Here is a 27,996-nt window from a genome sequence, read left to right on the forward strand (position 1 = left end):
ATACATATGTCAAATATGTCAACTATTGCCCCTTGAAGGAAACATACTCTATAAAAGGAGTACTAGGCTTAGCTTTTTTAATTGGAATAGTTTTATTTTAAATTAGATAAAATATACAACAATTATTACATATGCATATCCATTATACTGTTTAGTAAGCTGTTCAAACAAAAATTAATTATACACGTCCGCGTACCTTTTCATTAGAGTGTTTCAGTATAGATTATTATTTAGAAAATATTTATATACTTGCATATGTATGTAAGATTAACGGTATATACTTTATATATTGCAATTTCATAGCGTGTGTGTAAAATGCTTTCGACTTCGCTTGGAGTTATACAATTTAATTATTTCCTATATTTACAAACTTTTCAATTGTCATTTTGTTGTTTATTGTTTAATTATCGTTTTTGTATTCGAGTTCTATAGTGTTTATATATCGGTTTAATATCCAAAAAAGCAAGTCTATCTCATCTACTCTATTTTATTTTCTTCTTTCAATTTCCAACCTGCACTCTTCCAGTCCACGCCCACACCGTCGGAGATGGGCGCACATGGAAGGAGTTAAAGACAAGATTTAGCAATAATTATCCTTATTGACATCCTGCATCAACGACACGAGTATTATTCCCTCACGAGGCTTAGGCTTAGCCATGCTACGAATATGAATCCATACAAATACCTTTTATATATAATATATATAAATATGTTAATTGAAATCAAATAAGATCTCAATTGCGATTACATATAGCTGTATATATATATATATATATATATATATATATATATATATCCATAATTACTATTGGTATGTGTATATATGCGTGTAAATATGTACAATTCGATTTAAATTTTGATTTAAGGTTTAGTATATAGTAGATAGGTATGTACGCATATCGGGATACTCTTATAAAGTATGGTAAAAAAAAGCTTTGGCGCTTTGTAGTAATCCAACTGGGTGTCCAATCATAGCACATCCTGCAACAGTTCTCTTTGGAATTACTTTTTCTTCTTGTTTTTAGCAATTTTATCCGGCTTAACCGAAGCCATCAGGGATCAAGCAGAGGTTTCATTGGTTTCCATCCAGCCCTCGCTGTCATCTTCACTATCAGAGTCTTCCGACTCAGACAGCTCAATGGCCACTCGCCTGGCCAAAATCGATGCCACATCCAACATTGCCGTATTCCGTTCAATTTCCTTCAACTCCGACTTTTCTACCTTCCGCAATATAATGCCTGAAATAGAACATTTTCAGAAAAGGGCCTTAAGGACGGTATATTCCATTACGTTACCATCTCGAATAGCTTTCATCAAATCGTTGCGTGGATCGTGGAATGGCGCCTGTATCTTTTTAGCACTCACAATGTGTGAGCCGCCATTTGGCTGGCAAAGCTGCAGTTCCCCATTGGCCAATGCCTTGGGCATAATTTGGTGTGGATGTGACTGCATTTGTACTGCACCGAGACCACCCTCCTCCACTGGTGGCGGTGGCGGTGGTGGCGGTGGCGCTACATTGGGTGGCGACATTTTTGGTGAGTGCTGAAAGAGAGAAAGTAAGCCGTAATATAAGACAAATCTAGAATGACCGAATAGATCAGTGCACCCACCTGATCGGGCACTGGAGGCGGCGGGGGCAAATCGCTCAGCGAGTTCAGCTGATTGCTGTTTGTGATGCCCATGCTGTTGAAAGTGTTGCTCAGCTGCGCCATGACCATATCGTTCGCATTCTGGGCACTATTGCTGGGCGCCATCTGCGGAGAGCCAGCTCGCGATGTGCTGTTGGTGCGGCCCAGTAGCTTAGCTGCCATATGACCACCGGCCATGCCGTTCATGCCCGACATTGGCGACACCACATCCGGCACTGGCGGCGGCGGTGGCAGTGCGTCCCGACTCGTCGACATGCTGCGTCCGCGCGTGGGCGTATTGGCATTGGATGCAGTGGGCGTGCCGCCGCCACTGCCATTCGAAGGCGGCGCTGGTGGCGGCTGCGATGGTCGTGGCTTTGTGCGCGATGGCGTCCCCGGTCCATAGATCTGCTCGGGCGACATTGCGCCCTGCCCGCTCTGCCCATAGATCCCATGCGACTGATGGTAAATTGAGCTGTCGTATAGCTGTTGTTGCTGTTGCTGCTGCTGCTGCATGTGCATGTGGGACGCTGCCGAGATGCCATTGGTGCCGTACGCAGCCGCGTATTGATTTGCCGCTGTCTGTGGTGTGAGGGGCTCGTAGCCAGTGCCATCGATCTGCTCCGACTGGTAGCTGCGCCGCAGCTCAATTGAATTGGGCCGCAGAGGGCGACTGTCGTAGATGCCCATGTCTGAAACGTAACCCAAAATTATTATTAATACACTCGGCTGTGAGTCAACAAAGGAAACATATATAATAAAATATATAAAAACAAGAAACTCCAATGATAAAACGGATAAAACGTATTAAGGATACACATAAATGGCAAAAGAGAACAAATTATTGCAAGCAAAGTCTGTATGTTTGTGAGTCTGCGAATAAAATGAGCTGTGTATTAATTAAAATTAGTTTAATTGATTAACGCACAGCGTCAATTAAAGTGCGTTAACTAGAGAAGACCAAGAAGTAAGGCTGGAATTGTTAGCAAAACGCAAGCTTCAATACTGAAAGTTGATAAACATATATTTTAAAGCGCATTTTTTTGCACAATGCCCAGCCCCCTTTTGAGCCTTAAGAGTTTAAAAAGAAAGAAAAATGGCAGAATTAGAAAGTGGAATAACTAATATACCCAGCTGAGCTCTTGGGCAGGAAGCTGGGGAATTTGTATGCGAAATTGAGTGTAGGATCAGGGGGAGTTCTAGAAAAAACTTAATGCTAATCGTGGCATTGCTAACTATGGGAGCCTACGGCGTGTTCATGTTTACAGTACTCTAATCAATATTAAAATTTTGTAATTGCTTGGCCAATGGGTGATCTTCGATACTACTGTTATTAAGCGATTGCTGTATACAACAGCTTAGTAACAGTAGTAGAGCATCAATTTTTGCTTCTTCCTGTTTAGATTGAGGATATCAATCTTGAATAAAATTATAAATGTTCATATATTTATTTATCTTTGATTCTGTAGTTGTTGTTGTTGTATATCTGCGGAACCTTTTAACCAAAATGCCTAGACAGAACAAGCTAAGTACACACGGAATGTACACAAAGTAAAGATAAGTACATAAAGGGAGGCTAAAGTGGCAAGTGATAGTAGTTAGGTACGATAGAAGTAGATGAAGGAACATTTATACATACAAACACAATCGATTTGGTTGTGTTTCGTATTTAACTGTTGATCTGACCTGTTATAGCGATAGCCGTTTGTTTTGCTAGATTACTGTTATTCTCCAAATGTGAGAGCATATTATAGGGCTTAACAGAATCTGGAAATGAGATGATCATGCGGTGTTTCGTTTAAGCTACTTAAAGTACAAATATGTATACACAGACTAGTTACAACAACAAATGAGGTTAAAACATATTAAAAGAGATTCGATAATGAATCGATTCAATTGGGTTCTTAGCTATGATAATGTCTGATCTTCGTTCCTTTCGAGAGAGCTTCATCGATTGAAAGGTCTATTTAATGTACTACATTTTGTATGCACGCACAATAGCAATCAATTGCTAACAATTGAAATTTTTGAATAGGCATTGCTTCAAATCCACGATTTTAGAAAATCAGCACAACTAACAACGGATTATAAATGTATGTATTACGTTGAGCCAATAATAATAACAGCAACTGACACATTTCTGTTACGTTCTTTTGCCAACTGTTAGCAATGTATACTAACAGCCATCGTTAACATTGAATATCAGTTACATTGGATGTTAACAGTTGCTAATCAATATATACAGTGGATGTTAACATTTGCTTAATAAGCTAATTCACATTTACAGCAAATTTGATTAGCAACTGATTACTGTATTCAATTACATTTACATCGAATGTTGAGAGTCGCTATCAACATTTTCATAGTATGTTGCATAACATACAGCGCATATTAACTGTCGTAATAACACACAAATATGTATCTGTTAAGATTCGTTAATAGCTTAAGTAACACGTCTGCAGGCCATGTGTCGGCATTATCTGTTAATTAACATTAATCATATATGCAAAGACTCGTCATTGAATAACATCTGGTAACATTTACAGTGCATGTTAAGACTCGCGCCTAACATTATCTCGATTTGTTAAATTGCATTATTATTGCCATTAGTTGATCAAGAATATAAGAATAGTCTTCTTTGATTCTATAGTGATGCTGAATAGATGAAGTGATGAGAAGAAGAATAATAATAATGTACTCTATAGTGGCGCTGATGTTTGGAGAAATGTACAAATGCATGAATCATATCGATTTGGAAGCTCTCGGCAAGCTTTGCAAGTAGCAAGCGATTGCAGGAAATTCAAATTACATGAAAACTCTTTAGAGGTACATACAAATTTGGATTAACATTTTGTGAATATTAAAACCAAAACGAAAGCCAAGAAATGCGCGCAGTCGGTTACGTTTCGAGTTTCGAGCTTCGATCTGCGGGACTCTGATGTACCGTACCTACTTGATATACACCATCGATATTCGCCGGCTGTTGATGTACGGGCCGCCTTCGACGTGCCAGCGTTCCCAGCTGAATATCGCAGTCAGCGTTTACAGTTTGGATTTCGATTAGCTGAGCTATATGTGCATACAGTAATTAGGCGTTAATCAATATGATTGATATGATATGGGTATAATTAGAGCAAGTGCTTAGTAAATACGCACTGCTTTGATTACACTTTTCAGTACAACGTTCAAGAGGTACACTCACTGTTAAGTAACATTTCATTAACACAATAACATTTCCTTGACATGTTAGACAACATAACAGTGGCCGTTAACATATCGAACTTTCAAGCTACTTTCTGCTACAATAGACATGGTAGAAGTGCAGCAAGTTTTTCTGAAACAGCTATTTCAGATTCTGATTTTACGACCTAGACGCCTAAACCTACGCCCGATGGTATTTTGGAAGTACTATGGAAAATACGTCTACTTACTGCCATATCCCGCTTCTTCATTTGGCATTGCGTTGGGCGTGCGATAGATAACATTGTTGGGCATCAGAGTTTCGCCATGGCCCAAGGCGATTTGTCGTTGCTTCTCACGCGTATTGTGCGGAGTTCGAACACGTTTGTTGTGACGGTTGCTTTGGCCGCCGCCAGCGCCTTCTTGTCGTGGTCGATGCGTCTTCTTGCCCTTGTCGTGCATCACGCGCTCCGTATCCTTGATCATCTCCTGTCGCCACAGCTCGAAGAAGTAATCGGGATCCGTGTAGAACTTAAGCCCGTCTTTGCCATCATCACGATAGACATTGAGCTTGTCCAGTGGCGGTGGCTTGTCGCACTGGGCATACGTCTCCAGCATGAGGGCGGGCATCGTGGACCGTGAGAAGATCTGCTGGTCGAATACCTTCGCCGATTTGAACGCCTTCTTGCGTGTTATATCGGTGAGTGGTACTTCCTCCACGGTGCTGTCCAGCTGGGTCACCTTTATTGCCAACCGATCAATGCGCGCCTGCAAGGAATTGGCTCGATCTCCAATGTTGCCCACATCCCGTGCCAGTTCGCCAAATACGTCCTCCGCATGTTTCGAGAGCGACGACAATTGCCGTATTATGTTTGTGAGAGTGGTATTTGTGACTGTCTCTAATTCCACAGACTGCAGCTCATCTTGCTGGTAAACAGATCGCGCGACATGCACGGGCTCTATGGAACGCTTGGGCAACGGCATGTTTATCTGCTAGATCCCCAAAGTTCCTACAACTAAGCAGCTTTGGCTTCGGCTAATGCCTTTTCATCGACTGCGAAATGAAAAGAGAAGAAGAGTATTAATTGGATCAACAACAATACAAAATCAATGTGATCGATTGTCTAAAGAAGCACTTGAACATATTTGCAGTTGCGGTAATAACATTTAATTAAGATTAACATATACTGTTCTTTACTTAGTGCATTACTAAAATTATCTCTACAACATTTGATTTTCGGTCACACTGTTATTTCTATAAACGCAGTTGTAAATTTGTATATATAATATACATAACACTTATGTTCATTAAAGGTCGTGTCTCTGTCAAAGTAATTTAATTTGTGCATATTTCTTAATGACGGCACGTGTTCACCTGGCACTGAGATAACCAAGCTCTAATTCTTTTCTTTTACTGTAATTCTGCAAAGTTACACGAAAAATCCGCCCCTTTGTTCTTAGCCAGAAGTGCTGTGCGGGTTTATTGCACGCAAGCTTTTTTTAGTTCGTTACGCTCCATAGATTTAACCAAGTTTCTTAACTGCAACAGAAGCGAATTTGATAGTAAAGAACAACTGCGAGATGAAAAACTCTAAAATGAAGTGTGATTGACGAAATCAAATGTCTAAATCAAATAAAAATTAAATTTACTATGAATATCTATTAGCCTTTAATCTTCATATTATAATATATACGTTGCATTACATTATAATATATGCATCATTATATGAACATTTTATAGAATAGTATATAACTTTATTTGTCATATACAATTTACTGCACGATTCGTGATTCGCTTGAACACCGGGCCAAGGTGTTTTGCACAGGCCAAGACACCCTCTATGTGAGTGTGTTTGTGTGCGTGTCTGAGAACTTTAAAGTGTATTCAATTGTAAATTTGCCAGCTAACGAATCGTCATTTGGCGTGGACCACACCCACAAGATATGAACCGAAAGTGATAAGCCCACAACAAGCACTCACTCCTTAAGCATATAATAGAGTATTATAATCGCAACTGCTTGCGAGCACTTCAGTTGCTTTTATCATTCGTCACTGCCATAAAAAAAAGTTGTTGCTTTAATGCCAACTGGAGCCCAAGTTGTCAATATGTCTCAGAGTGTGTGTGCACATGCATGTACATCCATACATATATTATACACACATACGTAGTTGTCAAACGAAGGCTACACACAAAACATTTTGATTCAAATTCGCATACACTTAAACACAGACGCATACGCGCGCAATAAATTGTATATTACTTTCAAAAATTATCAATTTCCTTTGCACAGTGGCAAGTCGTTAAACTAGATAGCACTAAATTTCATTTGGTCTCCGTCATCCCCTCTCAACTCACCTCACGGCACGCACACTTTTCACTCACTGCACAGCAATATTGGATTAGGTCTTAGCGCTATCATACAATTCAATTATCTTAATGCAATTTGTGAAAGTTAAATGCCTTATACTCTATACTGAATATGTATATTTTTACTTTTTCACTTTTTTGTAAATTTTTGGATTTCCACACCTTTATTGTAGTGGTGCACAATTGCATTAGCACTGGATTAATCGATGTGCAATCGAATAGATGGGTCAAAATTTCAAGTTGGAATTACAGAGTTGCTTCTCGATAAATTTGATCAATAATTGTGCACTTGCGGAAATTTAAAATGAAGCTATAAATATTTTCGAATAAACAACATATTATATTATATATATATAAACAATATAAAATATAGTATAGTTATAAATTTTCATTCTAATGCCTCATTGTAATCGATAACATATCGTAACAATCAACGAGTAGAACGACCCTGCTTCATTGCATTCTTAAGACGTAAGGTCTCCACATATTCCTGCAAAATTTTGTAGCCGCGTAATACATAAAATACTTTTTTTTAGATTCAAATACCATGGCTGGCGTTGCGACTAAAGGATCCAGTCTCATTAACAGTAAGTTTATTACTCCAGCAGATAATTTTTTCAATATTGTGCAAATTCCGGAACTTATGTAATGTTTCATTATAACAGGGCTGCTTGTGCAAGCAAGACCACAGTTGGACGTCTTTCTGAAATACGCCAAAGTGGAACTAACTCCACCAACTCCAGCCGATATTCCAGCTATTCGCCAAAGCATTGGCAATATAATCAAGGGTGCAAAGACCGGATCTTACAAAAACCTATCGGTCAAGGAAGCATGGCTTAACACCCTTGTCACTGCCGAGGTTATCTTCTGGTTCTATATTGGCGAGTGCATCGGCAAGCGTCACATCGTTGGCTACAAAGTCTAAATTTACAGTTACGAAAAATTAGCGGTTGACAAATAAATTGTCATCCCTAACGATTATGTATGTAAACGAATAAAATTTCAAAATTAAAAGTATCCATAATTTTGCGATTCAATGCTCCTATTTTAAAAGACGCCGTAGTTCTACAATTTTGCCTTGTGTATAACATAATATCGTGCAAACTGTGCAGATTCAGGTCTGTTTAAAATATTTAACACAATAACCTAGAAGCTCCACATAATAAAAACAAGAAAGCTCTAGTCGAGACTGCTCGCTACGAGATCCTCTGGCCTCTTCGAGCAACTGTTATTTCAATGATTATTCGCACATGCGGATAAACAGGCATATTCACGAATTGGCTGCAGTGGTGGCTAACTGCAACTTTCAGATTATGATTATAATATATGTAGTTATGTATGCATTTGCCAAAGCTCCGTCTCCAGTATTTGAAATACACCTTATACAAATATGATGGTGAGTGATGGATATAGGGGGTAAATATTAACAAAAACTAAATTTTATAAAATATGTACACTACCTGACCCGGCAACCGTTGCTTTACCATATCCATTATTTCTGGGGACTATTTTGTACTGAAATACAAAATCTATATATGTATATAAAACAAAGTTGTGTTTGTTACAAGTTTAATAGGTCGAGATCTGCTGGATCAATTTTCATGTTTTTTTTTTTAATTTATTCTGCGAATACTTGAAAAAAGCACTATCCCTAAAAGTTCTTTAATTTCGAAGTTGTCTTTGCATTGTCATTTAGAATTTTCTCAGTAGACTTGATACCAGTGACAGTATTCGGTCATGCTCTCATGAAAAACAATTATTCATGCACAATTTACTAATTATTAATACGTGAACGTGAATACATATTGTGTTTGAACTTATCAGTTAATGTTTGTTTGTTTTAGACATTAATTTGTGTAAATCTGTTTCGATTGTTTTATGTGGTTTTGTGCGAGTGCATATTCTGTAAATATGAGTTTCATTGTTGCTGATAATTTCTCAAAGCAATTGCTGAATATCGGTAATGGCCGTGTTTCTGTTAACGAATCGAGCGGTTTTATTTCATTTCCTCCGAATATGGGCAATTTCGTCTCATCAAAAATGAGCTTATTAACAAAGCATTTCCGGCTATCATTGCTAGCCATAAAAATACTAAATGGTTAAGTGAGCGAGCTATTTTGGCGGCTAAAAATAAAGATGTAGATTACTGAATTTTTGAACTCATTGGATGCGCCTGGTTTACCACCGCACAATTTACAACTGAAGGTTGGATAGGTAGTTACCATGCTTAGAAACTTAAACCACCCAAAACTGCAATGGAACGCGATTGGTGGTAAGAAAACTGTTGAGAAATGGGATTCACGCGTCGATATTAAAAGGAATTTAAAGATGAGTAAGTTCTTATTCCAAGGATTCCGATGCCCTTTGAGTTTAAACGAATTCCATTCCCGATTCGTCTTGCCTTCGCCATGACGGCCAATCCTTAACTATTTGTGGCCGCAATATAGAATATGTGTTTTTCTCATGGTCAATTGTACCGCATTACTTGTTCTTGCACCTGACGAAAAAACGAAGAATTTCTTTACCACAAGGTGGTCAAATGAAAATCCGATTAATAAATTAATTAGAGTACGTTTTCATCATCATTCATCTTAATAAATAGTATGCTTTATTTATTACTAATAATAATGACATTTAAAAGAAAATACAGATTAATCTCTCAGCGCAATGGAATGCACAATATTCTTTGTTAGGCACTCTTTAGCCAACGCAAACTGGATTGTTTCCCGACGCGAGAACATTCCATATATAGTTGTCCGTAGGAAAAATATGGTGTTTCCAAATCTAAGCCATATACAGACAACGTTTGGCCTAGTGACTTATTGATTGTCATCGCGTATGCCAATATAATTGCGAATTGAATCAGTTTGAATTCAATCAATGAGATCATCTTGCGAGTTGATGATTGTTCAGAAATTGGTTTGTAATTTTGTTCATCCAGTATTTTCGTGTTCAGCCATTTTTCCATTGACAATATCTGATGGTCTAACAGAATTGATGGCTATAGCGTAGCAAAAACAGCGAAGAATCTGGATCAATACCAAAAAGGAAGGTTCCGACGGTGTTTCGATTTTTGCGAGGTCTACTTTTCCTGATGAGCGACACATCCCGATCGGCTCATTTTTAAATTTAAGGGCATGTCAGTGCGAGCATTCCTTATACCAATGAGTCAGTTTGGAATGAGCGTAAAGTTATTGCCATAAGAAATAGATGTTGGCCGATTCTCAGACCTACCCGACCTGCACACAAAATTTCGTGGGAGTCGGTCGAATCGTTTCAGAGAAGTTTGGCAACAAACACCGCGACACGAGAATTTAATATATAATAATATGTATCTAAATTCAAAATTTGGCGACTTTACCTTCAAAGATGTAGCATGTTATTACTGATTTTCGACAAGGTTTTTAATCGATAACAAAAAAACGGGACATGTTATCGATGCCTGTTACATACTTTTAACAAAACCATTGCACCTCGATAGGGGGGTATAAAAAGAATGGGCTCAGGGTATAACGAAACATTTTCAGATAATCCAATAGTCCCGGTCGGCCATACGAATGTAGACAAACTTAATTTATTTGTTTTTTGTTCAAATTCAGTTTCTGGTATTCACTTAAATGTCTGAATAGTTAAATGTGTTCTTGATGGAATGTTAGTAACCTCCTTGGATGAATAAACTTTATTTGAACATAAACTTTTCAAAAATACAATTTAAGTATCAATTCTTGATGAAATCGTAATAAGAAATTATAACCTTAGCATATTACCTGTAATAAATCAATGCTGGTTAACATAATACAAGTTAGAGATAGTAGAATTTCTTCTCTAGTGCATTCTGTGGTATAGCATGCAGATGAGAACCAACAAGCGTCGCCAATTTCTTAGCGTATTGGCAAACAGCTGGCACCCGAGTGGTGGCCGACCAGTTGTAGTACAAATGGCACATTTTGTACGTTAGCTTTTGCACCTTATCGGGACTGAGGCCAATGTTGCTATATAGTACGTTGTAATTAGTTGGCGACACTGTGCCCTGACGCACCGTCTGAGACACAAGATAAAAATCGTATCGTTCGGGCAGCGTGACCACATCGTCAACGACAGTTCCTGGTAGCGGATTGCTTCTATTGTCAAGGAAGAATCGTGTATTTGATGATTTTGTGACCACAATGTATGCGAGCATCGGAGGAGTTGATGACACCTTCTTGTATTCAATACTAAGCTTCTCGACAACATCTTTGACCTCGTACTCGAACAATTGTTTCAAGGACCCTGAACCAACTCCATCGCGATAAAATACAATCCGATTGGGTAATTTCTGATGCTCCAGTTGATATTGCCTTAAAGCTTTCAATATCATTGGCCACAAATTATTGGCCAGAACATCATAGGCACAGCACTCCGCGACTGTGCTAAAGAAAGTCGCATTACGCTGTAAGTCCATTGAGGCCACCAATGCTCCATAGGCTTTGTTCCGATTGCTCGAACTTTTGGCTATATCGAATCCCATCGTCATTAAGCCCGACAAAGGCAGCTCGATCATCCAAGGGGTATAACCGATTTTGCAATTGATTTGTATTGCAATTTTGGTAGCAATAGTCAAACCATTTTTGTTACACCTTTTAGTTACGACTTGTGTGGGTATAGCCCTATCCACACATCCTCTCTTCTTTATCGCTGAGTACCTAAACAGAATAGAGTCGGATATGCACTGAGGTAACGTAAGAGTATAAACTAAAGTTACCTTTCAGGACTGTCGCTTGGAACAAAACATAGAATTAACTTTGGATCTTTTGTCGCACAATCGTCCAGAGCTTGAATATAGGTGCTTGTGCGATCATCATATATCATAACTCTGAAAACAATTTAAAATATGCTGTAAACACAATATGAATACGTAGATGTATATCAGGTTACTCTCTAGGACAACTAATATGAAAGCCCATTGCCATTGCAGCACGATTCAGATTTGATAGCAGAGTTCTCAATTCGGATGAACAACGTTTCGGTGAAATTACAGCCCATCGATCCAAACCATTTCTAGGCGTTGTCAACATCCGTTGATTACGAAATTGCCGAGTCCAGTCAGCAAAGTCTCCAGCACATAATCTATGTAAAGAGAGATTATTTTTTTAAACTGACTGAAATGGAAATGACAAAAACCCAACCGTGCATCATTGAATACAATTTTTTGTGGTGAAAGTACACGCCCTTGGATTTCGACAAGTTTTTCATCCAGTCTCATATTCCAATCAGTTAACACCTTCACACTTTCCGCTGTTGTATTCAATCGTCTGTTGAACGTTCTCAAACGTTCAATACGTCTTTCGGGATTCAATCGTGTATGATTCGACACCGCACGCATGAGACTGTGAACAAATTGAAATACATGTATTCAAGATTATTAATACTTTTCCACAAAGACTTACTTATGATTGGAACGCATATTATCCGTGATTCCAGTAACGCGACAAAGCTCAGGAATAAGGATTACAATTTCATTGGCGTTGCTTTTTTGAGCTTTGTCCGTATTTTTAGATATTAGCAGGGGCTGATCGTGATCTCTTATGCGAATGTTGTATTTCTAACAAACATATATAAAGCAAAATTAAGGATTAACTAAAATGATTTCTTATTCGCTACTCTTACCTTGAGATAGTATTCTATAAAAGAAACGTCGTTTCCCTTGCAGCTGAATGTGGCACGTGGATTTTGTGCGAAGTCGACATCGTTAATGCGATAAGTTTTATTATTATAGTCCGTGAGAACTATTAATCCAAGTACATTCATGCGAAAGTCTTCCTGATGCCGTTCAGGTCTGCTCGATGTTCGGCGAAGTATATCGTAAACGGTTTCTCTGCGCATTACCTTATGAGCAATCTCTGCGCAAACCAAGATGTCCTTCTCATGCTGTCGAATTGAGGTTTCGTATCCAGGCCAAAGTTCAATCGAGAACTCACCCACAGAAATCTTTAATTTTTAGTAGTTTAGTTCGCTTTCCAGAGTCAATTGTCAATTCATTAATAACTTACTCGTGCATGGGGATCAAAGAGATTACGTCCGACTTGTTCCAAATTAAGACCCTTCATTGAACGGCGCAATATCAAATTTAAGACTTGTAGAAATCGTGACTCAGCCGGCGATATATATCCCACGCACTTGATGGTAATTGTGTAATTGACACCCTGCCTTGAAGTGGTCTGCAGCACTGTAACATCTTCGTCGAATTTCTTCGAAGTAAAGAGCTGATGGCCATCAAATAGGTAGCCTGTACCTAAGCTTTTTGCATGCTCCGATAGCACGCCGCAGCGCACACGTACTAGCTCAATCTCCGGGGCAAAATTTACATGATAGTGGACAATGCGCCATTGTGGCTTCGTATTCAAACGGAAATAGTTTGATAGCAACTTAATTTGCTTGCCATCTGAGCCTTGTTTTGTTACCACGTCGGCAGGTCTTGTATTAACAATTTCAAAGCGATCAACGGGTCTGCGATCGGATTTGTATCCAGGACCACTAGGGTGAGATGATGTAGGTCCGACCGGATCACGAGGGCCACGGGATGCGCTCGCTGAATGGGATGTGGTAGCTGCGTGGGATGTCGATGCTGCATGGGATGTGGTAGCTGCGTGAGATGTCGATGCTGAATGAGATGTCGAGGGTGCATGGGACCTTGAAGTCCCACGCGAAGACGAAGCCTGTGATCTATCTCTATCATGAGATTTATAACCATCCCCACGAAATATCTTTGGACGCTGTTTTAAAATGATATAATTGAGTAATACATATTAGTACAAATAATCCACATTATTGTACAACCATTATTATATTTTGTTTAATTCTTTATTAAGGGTGCATCAAGTTACCGTTAATTTGATTAAACGGTTAAAATGCTTTTCACGGTCAGTCTGGCAACTTTAGCTTTTTTATGCGATAAGTGTAAATGTCGATAGCTTTCGATTATTTGTTGTAAAAAATCGTTTGATTCAAAATCAACGACAAAAGCATTTATGTGCATATACTACATAGACATCTATATATTTAAAACATACATACAAATGAACATCAGGAAAAACTTTTTTTCTTCACCTATCTTTTTTGCACAGAACACCACGCATTTGCTTTTATATAAATTGAATACAACTGTAGAACAACGTGCAGGAATAAAGGAGAGTGTAAACATGAACAAATCAAACGGTTGTTGCGATTTTCCTCATAGTACGTGTAAACAAACTTTTGCCGTCTCTTTTTAAACTTTTGTAAAAATAAGCATTTTTATTTTGAGTAAATGGAAAACATGGTATGTGTGCATATATGCGCATTAATACAATACGACACAAAATATGTACATAGATCACGTCTCAACATTTTATTTTCAAGTTTAAAAAATTTAGTTTTTTTATGGTTCTGAATCTCTACCAAATGTGTCATAAATTAAGTTTATACTAAATGTAGTAAATACATACATGTATATGTGTTAGGAGTTTATGCTTACAGAAACGAAGTTCAATTTCCCAACAAAATTATCTTTCCTTTTGCCGATTTAGAAATATTTACACATGCATACATACGTATGTACATAAATTTTCTTACAAGGACGCTATGTCATCGTATTATTTTTTCTGTGTAAAAGACACATACATACATTATACAAAATACATACATAACACGCCAGTATGCACACATACAACTGTAAAATAGTCCCATCAGCAAATTTTACTCAAGTGGCCCAACTTTCTGCTCTTAAGTCTGAGTGCAGATAACGGAATTCCGAGCGGGTAATGCCGACGATGGTGATTGTGTGGTTGTATATGTGAGTGCAAGGCATTTGCGAACATAATATGGCTTGCTTTCGATTTATGTACATATACACTCAAATTTGTTCATTTTATATATGCATATACATACAAATATAAAAATTTTGTTTATATTGTAAATCTAAGAGCTTTCAAAAAACTTACCGGCTGTTGTACCGCTTCAGGACTAATGTCAGAATCATTTAAGGGACGGCGACGACCCCGTTCTTGGTCACCCATGGCGGACTTTATTTTATTTTTATAATAACAGGATTTCGAGAACCTTTCCACACAAAACTTGAGATCCGAATGATTTGGTGGTCTAATTCCTAAAACTTATAATACTTATCGATGACGATGCCGGCTTCGATTTTAAGATTGTCTTAGCGATCGAAGCGCGATTTCGATGTATGAAGTTTTCGATTACACATATGAGGTATGATAAAATCATCAATTATTTTGCTTTAAAATTAATAATTAATAGACGTTGCATAGATATGTAATTTATTTTTAAATTAACTTAAATGAATAAATTTCGGAAATAATAACAGTTTTTCCTATTTTAGGGTTGTTTCTGTTAACAACATGCTTTCAACATGTTATGTTTACAGATACTCAACAGAATTCTTCTTCTTCCAACTAAAGAAAAATCGCAATAGGAAGGAATAGTGAAAATCAACAAACAAAATAATATTCATCTAAAATGGATGATATTAAAATATTTCAACGTTTTCTCAAAGATGTAAGGCATTTAAAGGATTTTGAATACTTTAAACATTTGGATCACAAGATAATCAATAAAAATAAAAGGAAACAAATATGTAAAGTAAAACCCAGACGTCCGCGTTTCAACCCAATGGAAGAAATGAACGAAATTGAGTTTAGAAAAAAATACCGATACACAAAAGAAAATATGAGGCGGATTATAGAAATCGTTCGAGATGACTTAGAAGTTGACTATTATGAACCAATGAAACGAAATCAAGTCCCAATAGACTTGCAAATTTTATCGGCCATTCGATTTTTCGGCGGCACTGAGGTATGTACATATACATACATATGTATGTAAATAGATGCATATCTAGATTCGTCTCCATTCCAGCATCCACAACTTACGGCTATGGTTCATGGCGTTAGCTTGCATACAATGGCCAAGATAACGCGTCGTGTAGCTGCCGTGTTATCATCAAAAGCGTCGCGTTATATCCGAATGCCAGCCACACTGTCCGAAAAGGAACGAATGATGCGTTCATTTCAATACCTTTCCAATATGCCCCAAGTAATTGGCGCAGTAGTGCAAACCAATGTGCGGTTGCAGTTGGAAAGTAGGAGTAGCTATAGTGGAACCGAGCTAGCTGCTAATAATGAGGAACTTGTTCATTTGCAAGTCGTGGCAGATGCCGAGCATAAGATCAAGGATTTGGATATACGTCTCCCTGAGGAACTAGGTCACAACACAGCGCAAGAGTTCTTTTCGTTATCACGGATCAAGGAAAGATTTGAACAAAATGAGTTCCGTGGTCGCATACTGCTTGGCAATGAATCCCTCTCTTGCTCCCATTTCCTCTTTACACCAGTTCGAAATCCTAAAAATAAATCCGAGGATCTCTATAATCAGGCCCATTCGGCAACCTTTGTGCCGGCAGTCAAGTGTCTGAACTATTGGATACGCCGCTTCGGAATTCTCAGTAGTGAACTCTTAGGGACATTTGGCTCAGCGAAGCATACAATTACCGCTTTGGCATTACTCCATAATATGGCAATGGAGTGGAATGATCCTTCCATAGGTATTTCTATTAAATCATAGATTGTTTAGTAATAATGTAACATAATTTCGTTTCTTTTAGATTCCGACTTTTCTCTGCCCATATACAAACCGAACATTTTTTGTTATCCCAATGGTACAACGATAAGCGAGGATCAACGCAATCGAAACGAATTTATTAAAACACATTTTTCTAGCAACTGAAAAGTATTATAATCAAGTGTAACGATGATTAATTTAAAATAATGTAGGCCCTTCAATTATATTCAAATACAGTTGTAAGCAATTAGATTTAATATAATTTATTTCAACAAAAAAATATATTTATAAATTAAAAAATAATAAATAATAATTTTTAAATTTAAATTTTCATTATTGAAAATGATCAATTCATAACATAATAATAATATTCAAAACATCTTGTATGTGGTGAAAATCAAACGGGCTCGCTTTTAATAAAATGTTAAACTAACAGCGGTGAGCTATTCTTGTTCTTGCATTGTTCGGAGCAAAGAACCACATTATAGTTCACAACTGAACTACACGTGCTGAGGTTGCAGCAGGTTTTGAGAGTGTGTTTTGTTTTGTTTGCTCTATCTACAATTGATATTTACATCAAAATTAAAATACAATATTTCATAGTTATAAGGCACGTTTAATACACACACAGTTAAGCACCTACGTATACAAATTTAACAAATTTACTTCGATTTGGCATCAAGGAATAAAGTTTTAAACAGCGGTTAAACACAGTTATTGTGCATTTGTTCGGCATTCAACAATTATAAAAAAAAAATTCTCAAAAAGCATTCGTTTTGCACAACGTTGAGATTTAGACCTATCATCCAAGTCCCAACGATTTATTTGCTATTGGAAATTAAGTGATTGCCCCTAAAACCGAGAGCAGAAGCAACATAGTGTGCAAAGGAGTTACAACACCTTATCTGAGGACATGTTTGTGACCTAAATTCAGCAACCCCCAATACAACCAGCTGATAGCTACTTGCAAAAAGTAGCACAACCCATTAGGCGATAAAAAAGTGAAGGTCATTATAATTTGAACGCGGTAAGCTTAAGTTTTAAAATATTGTGTATAATCGGACTTCTGTATTTCGACGTGTGTTTACAATGAGTAATAATAAATAAATAAATCTGTTTAATTTACATTAGTTGAGGCTACACCATAGCTGTGCGAGGGGAGTTTACAACATTAGTTTAAAAACATTAGTTAACTGAAATACTTTAATTGACGGGGAAATTTTTAAATATATACATATGTATAAAATAAATTTAAAAATGGAGAATTGTTTTCTTCCACATATTTTGATAGTTTTGGAAACCAATTACAATATGCATATATATGTATATTCGAATATCAATACGTATAACAGAATATCCTGCCTTACGAGGAAGGTTTGAAGAGTTTTCGTAGGCAATATTTAGTTATTTTCAAATTAGTTTAATTTCTTTGTATGATATTGCTTAATTTATCTAATTCAATTTTATTTAGAATAATTCTTTATTACTGACTGGAGCTCTCAGTATTAAAATGTTATTATTGAGATACATTTATGATATAAATGTTTATTATTTATGGAATTTATGTTTAAATAACTTATGGAACCACATATATGATGGCGTGGCTTATATCTAAATATTTACCTGCAATGAGATATTACAACTTTTGTGCACTTTTCTCTTTTTCCTCTCTCTCTCTCTCTCTCTCTCTCTCTCTCTCTCTCTCTCTCTCTCTCGCAGGTGCGTTCTTGTATGTGTGTGTGTTTTTGTATGCGTGTCTTATATATATATATATTTGTTTTGCTGTAACTTGATTAAGAGATAAATAGTATGTTCATGTATAACAATTCAGACGTTTATGGAAAATCGCCCGAGATGCACCAGTCCAATCAATATTTGAATGATAACGGAATTAATAGCAGCAACAACCGCAATCACAACAACAACAATATCAATAGAATTGTCAACAATGAGCACAATTTGAGGCATTGCAATAATGACAATGCATTCACCTACTTTAAGAACGGGAGTGCAAGTAGTCCGATCTGGAATTTAAAGAGCCCCATCCGTGCATCCAATCGTAGTCCAGCAAAAACCACGAAAGCGTCAAGACAAATAAATAAAACCTACTATGCTGTACCTGTAATGGAACAAGGACCGTATGCCAATGCATACCCCAATTCGTTTGCACCGCGCAAGACGACGATGACGTCGGCGGCCAACAACAATATCCACGCCTACCAGCCGCTACGCCAACAGCCCGCAGATTATTATAAGGGACCCGTCCAGCAAAAGGCGCGACATGGATATGGGCACAGTAATAGCGCGCCCAACCATCACGAATCGGCACACTATACGCAGGCATCCCTTGAAAAGGAACAATTCAAGAGGCAGCTAACGTCTCGAAGTACCTGCGAATATTTGGATGACGACTCAACGTACTCCCACAGCCATAGATCTGCGGCCGCGGACCTGAACTGGGAAAATATGATGTAATTCTGCAAAGATAAACCAAAAACCCAAACCCAATGCTTTTTATCCTTAAATATTTATTTAATTAGTTTTTAGTTATTAGTTGTTGATCCACACACAGTATCCACGCCTTTGTTGTTATACATACATATACATATTTTGTTAGTATTTTAGATGTAATTTATAATTTTTTACACACACGCACGCATACAGCCAACCTCTTAAGTTGCATTTTATTTATTGCATTTACAGTAACTTATTTTTTTCAATAACTCTATTTTTCTTGTTAGCTCTGATCGTCAACGCTTTCAGTCGGCAGATCAGCACTACGAGCATTATTTTTCGTATTTTTACAATCGTGCCCCAGAGAAGTTGCACAAATCAAAAACAAATACGATACGGTCGTATCAAACACCAATGAGCTTAGTACAAGAGACAACGGGTAAACGATCGTCGAGAAGGCCGGGAGCCCACAATGATAATAATCAAAATATAGAATACGATAGTTATTTACTGAAGGAGAACAATGAACTGCCGTTCGGCTACAATGATAGTGACTGGATAGACTTCCCCATCGATGGAATGGAGAACTCTGCAATCAAAATAGTCAATGCTAAAGATATTTATGAGGCAACGCCTCTTCGGGATGAACAGTATACCAATGAAAGTATACCCACTTCGCGCCGATGCGTCAAACTGGGCGATATACACGAAATAAGTAATACGGGTGAGTCCGTGACAATTAAAAGCAATTTAGCAAAGAAAACACTCAAAGCCAATGAGCCGCTGCCGTTGCCCCGTCTGCCGCTGACGCCCAAGAGAGGTCGAGGCGGACAAGCGGCTGCTAAGAAGGTGCTGCCCACTGTCCATCGCGTCCTCTTGTACAATAGTCAAAGCCCACGCTCGGCACGTAAGCATCATCCGTCGCCTAATTTACGCAGCCAAAACGTAAAGCCTCAACCCAACCCTCAACCCAAAGGTCAAACTGCAGGCGCCAATCAGGTCACGAACTATATACTGGAGGAGCCAGATGAGAAGAACCGCGAGTTTCGCGATGCTGATTTCGATAACGATGATGATTTAGATAACAGTAAGCTTCATTAGCTACTTACCTGCGAACTCGATACTAATTGTGCCTAAATTCAATTTCAGTCTCGAATTTCGATGATAGCGACACAGTGAGCATAAGCTCCGACACGGAAGATGGTTATAGGGCACATGCGTATAAGCTGACGCACTCGAGCGATCGTCTATTATCCTCACCCAAAGACTCTTCGACTCTGGTTTTTTCTCGGTCTTCCGATGAGGACCTTTGCAATCCAGAGTCCGTCTTGGTCTCCAGTCTCTTTCCATATGTGCCGCCCTATCTATCATTTTCATCGAACACCAAAAAAGGACCCAACGTCCCGCCAGAGCTGCACAGGATCTTGAAATGGCGGGTTACGAGCATTATGCCAAAAGTTGTTCGGCTCATCTTGGCAAACAGTGGCATGCGCATGCTGAAAAGTAAATAACTGAAGCTTTGAATTGAAATTATTGAGTTTGACTTGAACATCTCAATCCATCATAGAAACAAACGACTGGATGGGTGTGTGGGGCAAGCATTTGAAGTCGCCCTGCTTCAAAACGATTCGCTCGTATCAGAAAATAAATCACTTGCCTGGCTCCTTTCGCATTGGACGTAAGGACTCCTGCTGGAAAAACTTGCAGAGGCAGATGAGGAAACATAGCAATAGGGAGTTTGGCTTCATGCCACGCACCTATGTTATCCCCAACGATCTTTGCGCGCTGCGCAAACGTTGGCCAAAATATGCGCAACGTAACACGAAGTGGATTATAAAGCCACCGGCAAGCGCACGTGGTGCTGGCATTCGTGTGGTGTATCGTTGGGGTCAAATACCCAAGCGACGACCTCTCATTGTGCAGAAGTGGGTGAACCATAGATTGAATGCACATGATTCTGTAAATATTAAATGCCTTGTTTTATCCCTAGATATATTGAACGTCCCCTACTTATCAATGGCAGCAAATTCGACTTGCGCCTTTACGTTCTCGTAACCTCTGTCAATCCGTTGAGAGTGTTTATGTATCACAATGGCCTGGCACGTTTTGCTTCTGGTAAGATGTTTTCAATTGATTCCTATATGTCATGTTTAATGCTGTCCAATTCACAGTTAAATATAGTGCCAAGGCGGATACGTTAAATGATCGCTGCATGCATTTAACTAATTATAGCATCAACAAGTTTTCATCGAATTACTCCAAGAATGAGGATGTGAATGCGTGTCATGGCCACAAGTGGACCATTAAGTCGTTATGGACATATTTGGCTAATCGTGGTGTTCGCACAGATGGCCTCTGGGAAGCCCTGAGGAGTCTGGTGTTGCGCACCATTCTAGCTGGAGAGAATGGCATTAACAGCATGATAAGAGCAAATGTTGAGTCCAAATACAGTTGCTTTGAACTATTTGGCTTTGATGTAATATTAGATTCGGATCTGGTACCTTGGCTACTTGAGGTGAACATCTCACCTAGTTTACATTCCGAATTGCCACTGGATGCCCACGTTAAGGCGCCACTAGTGCAAGGCGTACTCAACACTGCCCTCTACAATGTAAGCTGACAATCCAAGTGTCATAAGACATATAAATCACGTACTCCCTATACACGCAGATACCACCAAAACTGAGCCAGGAAAAGCAAAGGGAATTAGCCGCAGAATTTTGTTTCCCTGCTGGCACACAAATGTGCTACGATAAACGTATGTACATTAACTATTTGTCGCGTGAAGAGAAAAACAAGCACAACACTTTCACACGGAAAAGCATGGAGCATCGGGAAGAGGTATACCACGCATAATTTAAACGATCATCCATTTCTTTTTTAAATTCAGTTTTGTGTGTTTTAAGTACATCGATGCGATTCTCGAAAAATTGACTCCCGATGACGTACGTTGCCTAATTATAGCGGAGGATGAATTGGCACGATGCACACCACTCGAACGCATCTTTCCTACAGACCAAACCTATAAATATCTTAAATACAATGACACTCCACGCTATTATAATCGCCTATTGGACGCTTGGGAGTCACGTTATGCTAATAATCGTACGGAAGGCATTGCCTTACTGCGCGACTATTGTCAAAGTAAATATCACTTGGAAGTTCCAGCTCCTCCTGCCAAAAAGGTAAGTTTCAAGCTGACTTACAGCAGCTATACTCCTTTTATGGACACCACCACTCGAAGCCACCCACACTTCATTTACACCCTACACATACGAAAACCAACTGAAAGAGGCTTACTTAAGATCTATACATATATACAAAATACATATACATCACCTATATATAACAATGTTTAAAGTACGCAAGTTGAAAACTATTTAATTACAAAAAATATTTGACTTGATTCTTGATTCTATTGAATTTTGAGGGCTGTTGGCGAGCTATTCAATCATTTTATTGGCGCTGTCGTGCTCTTTATTGTCGTAAGTTCTATCTGTTGACCCCATCATAGATACTCTCTCTCTCTCTCTCTCTCTCTAAAAGTTGCAAATCCACAAATGTATAACAATTTTAGGTAGAATCGAATCGTTCTCTATAATGAAACTATATTGTATGTGTAGAGGCATTTAACCGATAATATACTGACTATATATTAAACGTTTATACTCATAAGTCGTATATTGTGTGCTTAAGTATTATATTATTAACAACTAAATTATGTTTGCGATTACTGGATTATCGACTTTATAGTTTGTTTCCAGATAAAAAAAGATAGTCTCTATAACTGCTCTATAAATATTGAAAAGTAAACCGTTTGTTAATTGAAGATAGAGCTTGGCGAACTAAAAACGTAAATGTTTAATTTTCCTTTTATACCCTAAACCCATTTCGCTAAAAAAGATATGCATAAGAGTTCGTTGGTCTGACCAAAATCATTTATGTTACATCACTGCCATGTCCGATTGCTCGATAGTTTGGGTACTATTATCTCGAAAAGTACTAGTCAAAATTGTATTTCGGTCAACAGTTTTTCGCTGGGTTCACGGTATCTACTGGTCGTGCGCTCCCGACTAGATCGCTCTATCTTATTTGGTTTTTGTTAATTTGATGTATAGGTGAAATGTAACAATTAATGTAAGAAACGTAATTCAGTTGCAGTTGCTCTCAAAATATTAACAAAACGGAAATATTGAATAATATTAAATGATTTGGATGTGTTTTCTATTTATTTAAGTAGAGATAGGTCCGCGTTGGTATACAATAAATATACATATATATTACATACTAAAAACTCAATATATATTCATGTTAGTTAGCTAGTAAGTATTTTAACTTGTTTTGAGAAAGAACCTAATAAAACTACACTGAAATGGCTTTGAAATCATAAATGCAAGTTTAGTACTTGAAGGACACTGTTTTCCAGGTTGGGATCGGTATAAAATAATTCATATAAATGTTTGAACTCTCTTTCGAAAACATACTCACATTCTTAGTTGTGGTAGTTAGAAAATAGTTTTTGACACACACACTTTATACTCAATACAATAATTACACCTGAAATATCTTAGATATACAAATTTTATGAATTAAATCACATACAAATATAATACAAAGCACTAAAGAACAAATTAGTTCTGGACACTTATCACAAGGCTGCAAATCATAATTAATTAAAATTTACATTTTGTATCCTACTAATAATTTGTAACTCCTTTATATGTATATAGCAACAGGTAGAGCTTAATGTAGCAAAAGTATAATGCTTAATTATAATCTTCATAAGCTTTGAAAATACGAAAACATAATTTGACAGTCGTTTGTAGTGTATCATATCCCACTTATGGGGTCATGAGAATAAATTGGTATTCAAAACATTTACGTTCTTTTTTTTAGATTTGCAGTCTTATTAAGTAATCATCTTTTACCCCCTCTAAACTCGACATAGATACATTTTGGAAACAATTTGTACTTTAAATCGAATTAATCCTTTAATCTTATCATCGACATAATGCTTTTCACACAACTCGTTACGAACCAAATTTACTTTGAATCAACTTTCTATCAATGCTTTGTAATTGTAAAATTGCAGGACTACTTCATCAAATTGATGAGATGGATTTTAAAGTGATAAAACGCTGCAATCGGCATTTGATATTGGTCTTTTAATAATTAAATAGAAATCGTTTTTTCTTTCTCGACTCGCTCTGCACGTGTGTGTATATACAAACTATTGTACGATAGTATTAAGTCAGTTATACCTGTAATACTTGAAATATAAGCATACATTTTTCGTTTTACATTCGAAGTGAGCGTGTATCAAAAAACATACATATATACTATATTTAAAATTGTTAACAATTTAGTTAAATGTTGATGTTTATTATACGCGCAGATATTGTGCATACGACTGTTCCAAATCCAGATTACATACAGGGTCGATATATACATCTAAATATATATACATAATTATTGATCAAAATTGTTATTTAAGAAGCAAACCTGTGATTTGATTTAATTTGTTGAGGAGATGCGGCACCAGACCCTCGTAGATAATAAGTAGAACATTATTAAATAATATTTATTACGTTCAACTATTCCATATTACTATACTCATTTATTTGATCCCAGTTTTGAAACATTTCAATTCAAATCAGGTTTTTTTTTTTTCAATTTGTCCAACAAGAATTTTATGCCATTTAAATAAGTGAATTGATTCGAAATCCGAAAACCCTTCCCACCCAATATTTATATAAAATATGATTATTATATAATCTACCTAACTTAAATACTTTCAACCTTTAATCATATGTTGCACTGCCAAGTAGATGCGTTTTTGTCAAAGCTAGAATTTTTATTTGATTTTTCATTCAGAGTGTAAGTAGAGTAAAGAAAGAAATAGGGAATATCGTCAAGCAATTTAAAGAATATTTATTATTGCTTACTCTTCTGATAGAACGAAAATATATATCCATCATCCATATGTTTTAACGGATGCTACTTGGCTTTTTGGAATATGTGTATGTATGCATTTGAAAGTTATACTTTCAGTGCTTGTATACACCTCTTACCTAATTATATCATACCACTCTCAAGCTCAAGTTTAACTTACCAATTTTCTTTTTGATTATTAAATTTAAATAATTTGCATTCGTTCCCTAACACTCTTCTTATTTATTTATTTATTTTTTTTTTCTTTCTATATTTAGACACTAGAGAAATAACCACCACAAGTCACGCTTGAATTTATCAAAAAATAAATAAAATAAAAACACAATTGTAATGTAATATTTAGACGTTTTTTCCCTTTTAGATAATAAATTATGAATATGAAAAACTTGTTATTGTCACCTAGTAGAAGTGGAACTGAAGTACAACCAATATTACATTATATTGTATTATCTTATCAGTATACATATGTTCTATCAACAAATTAACAATGATTGTATATTTGGTTAATGTTGATGTGAATATAGTGTACATTCTCTACACACATATATTTTATATTCATATACAATAATTATTTTTAATATACGATCCAGAAATCAAAGACAAATTTTTAGTTTGAACGCCGTAACCCATTTATAAATATATGGATTTTATTTTGAGAGCTATATAAACAGCATGTTTTTTCAAGGGACTAAAATGTGTGAAAAAATATCAGTTTCGCATTGTTCTATGATAGATGTAGCTAAAAATAATCAATTACAAACACAAGACAACTCTAGTTGAAGTTAGTTCCTTGTAAGTTAAGATTTCGTGTTTGAAACAAGAATACAAATAAAAATTTTAATGTTGTATAAATAGGGATTTTAAAATATAATTAATATAAAAAACAAAAAATTAAAAAAAAAAAAACAAATATAGAGTATTTAGTAAATTGATTTTATTGATAAAGTTTCAATTTACTTTTTGTTGTAAATTAAGATAGATTTTACATATAATTGACTTGGCTGTTAGAATTAGAGTTTTAAAAACAGAATTGTTGAAAGAAACAAGAAACAACAGTAAAAATAAAAATAAAAATCATGTGCAAATTGTATTGTTACACATTCCATATTAATCTCAGCGAGGTGTTTTGATTTAGAAACATACTAAGTATATTGTACGATATCATCCACGTAATTAGCATATTTGCCAGCTTATCAACAAGTACATATATACTGCGTTTATAACCCCGACATCAATATAAGCGTGAGTTCACAAACATCTCTATTTAGTTTTGATTATCTAAAGAGTTCCCTGCTAAAATTAACATATTTCAAGACAACTTCTTAATAACATTGATGTCAGGATCTACCGGCGACTCAATACTCGTTCACTTTCCAATTGCTAAGTATCTTACTGTAAATTATATGTAGTCTTCCGGACTCACCAAACGAAACTTATAACTTGAAGATTGTATCTCCGACTGTTCAATGACGGTAGCGCTGTCAAATGTTATTCAGTAATTCTCAATTTTTTGTTTAGCGATCTATAAAGAATAATCAAATAATTAAATATATGAGCTTTTACTGTATTGTACCCCTTTCTCTTGGTGAACGAGTTCAAAAATATTTCATTTATTATACCTGAATCATAGTAATGTGAACGAAACGCTTTTATTGATTGTAATAAGGAACTTCGTATAAACGGACTATATGTGTAAGGTAAAATTTTACAAATTTTCATTTATATATATTTTTTTTCATAAGTCAGTTCTGGTGTTTTTGTTGTTTTTTTCGCGCTCTCTATCTCTCTGTCTCTCCCATTCATTGTTCTCATCATGCATTTGTTACAACATATACTAATCGAAGCTCTAAAATATAGGACTTGAACGTTAGCCCTGTTGAAGAGAGCACCGTCAAAAACGCGATGTCTGTGCCGGAAGAAGTACTAGAAGCATAAGATTACTGGATACCTACTAGTACTGCAAATGCGATCACAACAAATTTTAAACAGAGAGAAGCAAAACACCTGCATCAAGCAAACTGTTAAGGTAAGACCACGGATAGTTGTCATAAATATCCCCTTTAATCTTCCCCAAGCTACTATTTTCAAATTTCCCATTTTTATCTTCCAGATTCACTTATTGTTCATCTTGCTATACAAAAAGACTGAACATTTAATGGGTCATCATAAATTCCTTGAGACACTTAGAAGTAACTTGTCATCATACATCGATGCCGGTTTATCAATCAACTACATTACATCTAATTTTAAAGCTGAAAGCGTATTCAATGTGTTCGAAAACCAAGAAAATTTGTTGTATTATTCAATTCTAGGATCCAAATTTCTATGTACGCCTAATAAAAATTTATAATAGAATACAGACTACATTGAGTTAAAGTTACTGCCAAGTTGAAATGATACAAGCACGTAATGTACATGTTGTACATGTTGCATGTACATACATATGCATATGTACGTTAGTTAGACATGCATACATATGTATGTACATCCCATATCTAGCGATAAAGCCCTAACAGTGCATGCATACAATAATAATAATAATAATAATAATAATTCATATAAACAAAATTTAACGGGTAATTGATGATTTTTAGCTTTTTTGTCATTGCAATACCACTGTTAATGTTAATGGCTGCTTTACTTTAGGCTCGGGCAATGAAAACACATACATAAGTATGTACATGCGTATGTATATATTGTATTTATTTGTTGAATAATTTAATTTCTAGATGTACAATCTTAATGCAACTTTCAGAGCGTAATCATAATGCTCTAATGTATGAACCTTCCAAAGCCCAAGTATTTGAAATGCGTGT

General features: G+C 36.6%; 5 protein-coding genes across 13 annotated transcripts; 3 read left to right on the forward strand and 2 right to left on the reverse strand.

Annotated features, from left to right (window-relative positions):
- Positions 1 to 130: 130 nt before the first annotated feature.
- SCAR (wiskott-Aldrich syndrome protein family member 3 SCAR) lies at positions 131 to 7,438 on the reverse strand. 6 transcript variants are annotated; one of them, XM_089257146.1, is made up of 7 exons: positions 7,166 to 7,398; positions 5,060 to 5,862; positions 4,578 to 4,697; positions 3,315 to 3,395; positions 1,611 to 2,320; positions 1,296 to 1,542; positions 131 to 1,238 (listed from the first exon to the last, which is right to left on the reverse strand). In XM_089257146.1, exons 2-7 carry the CDS (start codon positions 5,790 to 5,792, stop codon positions 1,060 to 1,062), a joined length of 2,070 nt encoding a protein of 689 aa, XP_089113272.1. In that variant the 5' UTR covers positions 5,793 to 5,862; positions 7,166 to 7,398; the 3' UTR covers positions 131 to 1,059. The 6 variants fall into 6 exon arrangements, with proteins under 6 accessions (XP_089113272.1, XP_030240020.1, XP_030240021.1 ...); XM_030384160.2 differs by lacking the exon at positions 3,315 to 3,395 and having other exon boundaries at positions 7,340 to 7,438; XM_030384161.2 differs by lacking the exon at positions 4,578 to 4,697 and having other exon boundaries at positions 7,166 to 7,397.
- A 114-nt stretch (positions 7,439 to 7,552) lies between these two features.
- ATPsynG (ATP synthase, subunit G) lies at positions 7,553 to 8,194 on the forward strand. 2 transcript variants are annotated; one of them, XM_089257147.1, is made up of 3 exons: positions 7,553 to 7,648; positions 7,714 to 7,764; positions 7,843 to 8,194. In XM_089257147.1, the coding sequence occupies exons 2-3, from the start codon at positions 7,725 to 7,727 to the stop codon at positions 8,100 to 8,102; spliced, it is 300 nt and encodes a 99-aa protein (XP_089113273.1). In that variant the 5' UTR covers positions 7,553 to 7,648; positions 7,714 to 7,724; the 3' UTR covers positions 8,103 to 8,194. The 2 variants fall into 2 exon arrangements, with proteins under 2 accessions (XP_089113273.1, XP_030240025.1); XM_030384165.2 differs by having other exon boundaries at positions 7,610 to 7,764.
- A 2,577-nt stretch (positions 8,195 to 10,771) lies between these two features.
- On the reverse strand, positions 10,772 to 15,297 carry piwi (P-element induced wimpy testis). The gene is made up of 8 exons (XM_030384157.2): positions 15,136 to 15,297; positions 13,207 to 13,929; positions 12,824 to 13,144; positions 12,604 to 12,758; positions 12,343 to 12,543; positions 12,092 to 12,283; positions 11,919 to 12,029; positions 10,772 to 11,859 (listed from the first exon to the last, which is right to left on the reverse strand). The coding sequence occupies exons 1-8, from the start codon at positions 15,208 to 15,210 to the stop codon at positions 10,980 to 10,982; spliced, it is 2,658 nt and encodes an 885-aa protein (XP_030240017.1). The 5' UTR covers positions 15,211 to 15,297; the 3' UTR covers positions 10,772 to 10,979.
- Positions 15,298 to 15,596: 299 nt separating this feature from the next.
- Positions 15,597 to 17,087, forward strand: LOC115562501 (putative nuclease HARBI1). Its single transcript, XM_030384154.2, has 3 exons — positions 15,597 to 16,009; positions 16,073 to 16,757; positions 16,818 to 17,087. Exons 1-3 carry the CDS (start codon positions 15,674 to 15,676, stop codon positions 16,937 to 16,939), a joined length of 1,143 nt encoding a protein of 380 aa, XP_030240014.1. The 5' UTR covers positions 15,597 to 15,673; the 3' UTR covers positions 16,940 to 17,087.
- Positions 17,088 to 18,526: 1,439 nt separating this feature from the next.
- Positions 18,527 to 27,525, forward strand: TTLL4A (Tubulin tyrosine ligase-like 4A). Of its 3 annotated transcripts, XM_030384148.2 has the most exons (11): positions 18,529 to 19,245; positions 19,516 to 20,135; positions 20,205 to 20,315; positions 20,378 to 20,731; positions 20,796 to 21,153; positions 21,219 to 21,343; positions 21,400 to 21,839; positions 21,899 to 22,069; positions 22,135 to 22,413; positions 27,038 to 27,206; positions 27,291 to 27,525. In XM_030384148.2, the coding sequence occupies exons 1-10, from the start codon at positions 18,584 to 18,586 to the stop codon at positions 27,113 to 27,115; spliced, it is 3,198 nt and encodes a 1,065-aa protein (XP_030240008.1). In that variant the 5' UTR covers positions 18,529 to 18,583; the 3' UTR covers positions 27,116 to 27,206; positions 27,291 to 27,525. The 3 variants fall into 3 exon arrangements, with proteins under 3 accessions (XP_030240005.1, XP_030240008.1, XP_030240004.1); XM_030384144.2 differs by having other exon boundaries at positions 19,516 to 20,315; XM_030384145.2 differs by lacking the exons at positions 27,038 to 27,206; positions 27,291 to 27,525 and adding an exon at positions 24,321 to 26,230 and having other exon boundaries at positions 18,527 to 19,245; positions 19,516 to 20,315.
- Positions 27,526 to 27,996: the final 471 nt, after the last annotated feature.

This window comes from Drosophila navojoa, chromosome 3, assembly GCF_054131105.1.
Source record: "Drosophila navojoa isolate 15081-1374.11 chromosome 3, UAZ_NAV_1.0, whole genome shotgun sequence".
Lineage (NCBI taxonomy): Eukaryota > Metazoa > Arthropoda > Insecta > Diptera > Drosophilidae > Drosophila > Drosophila navojoa.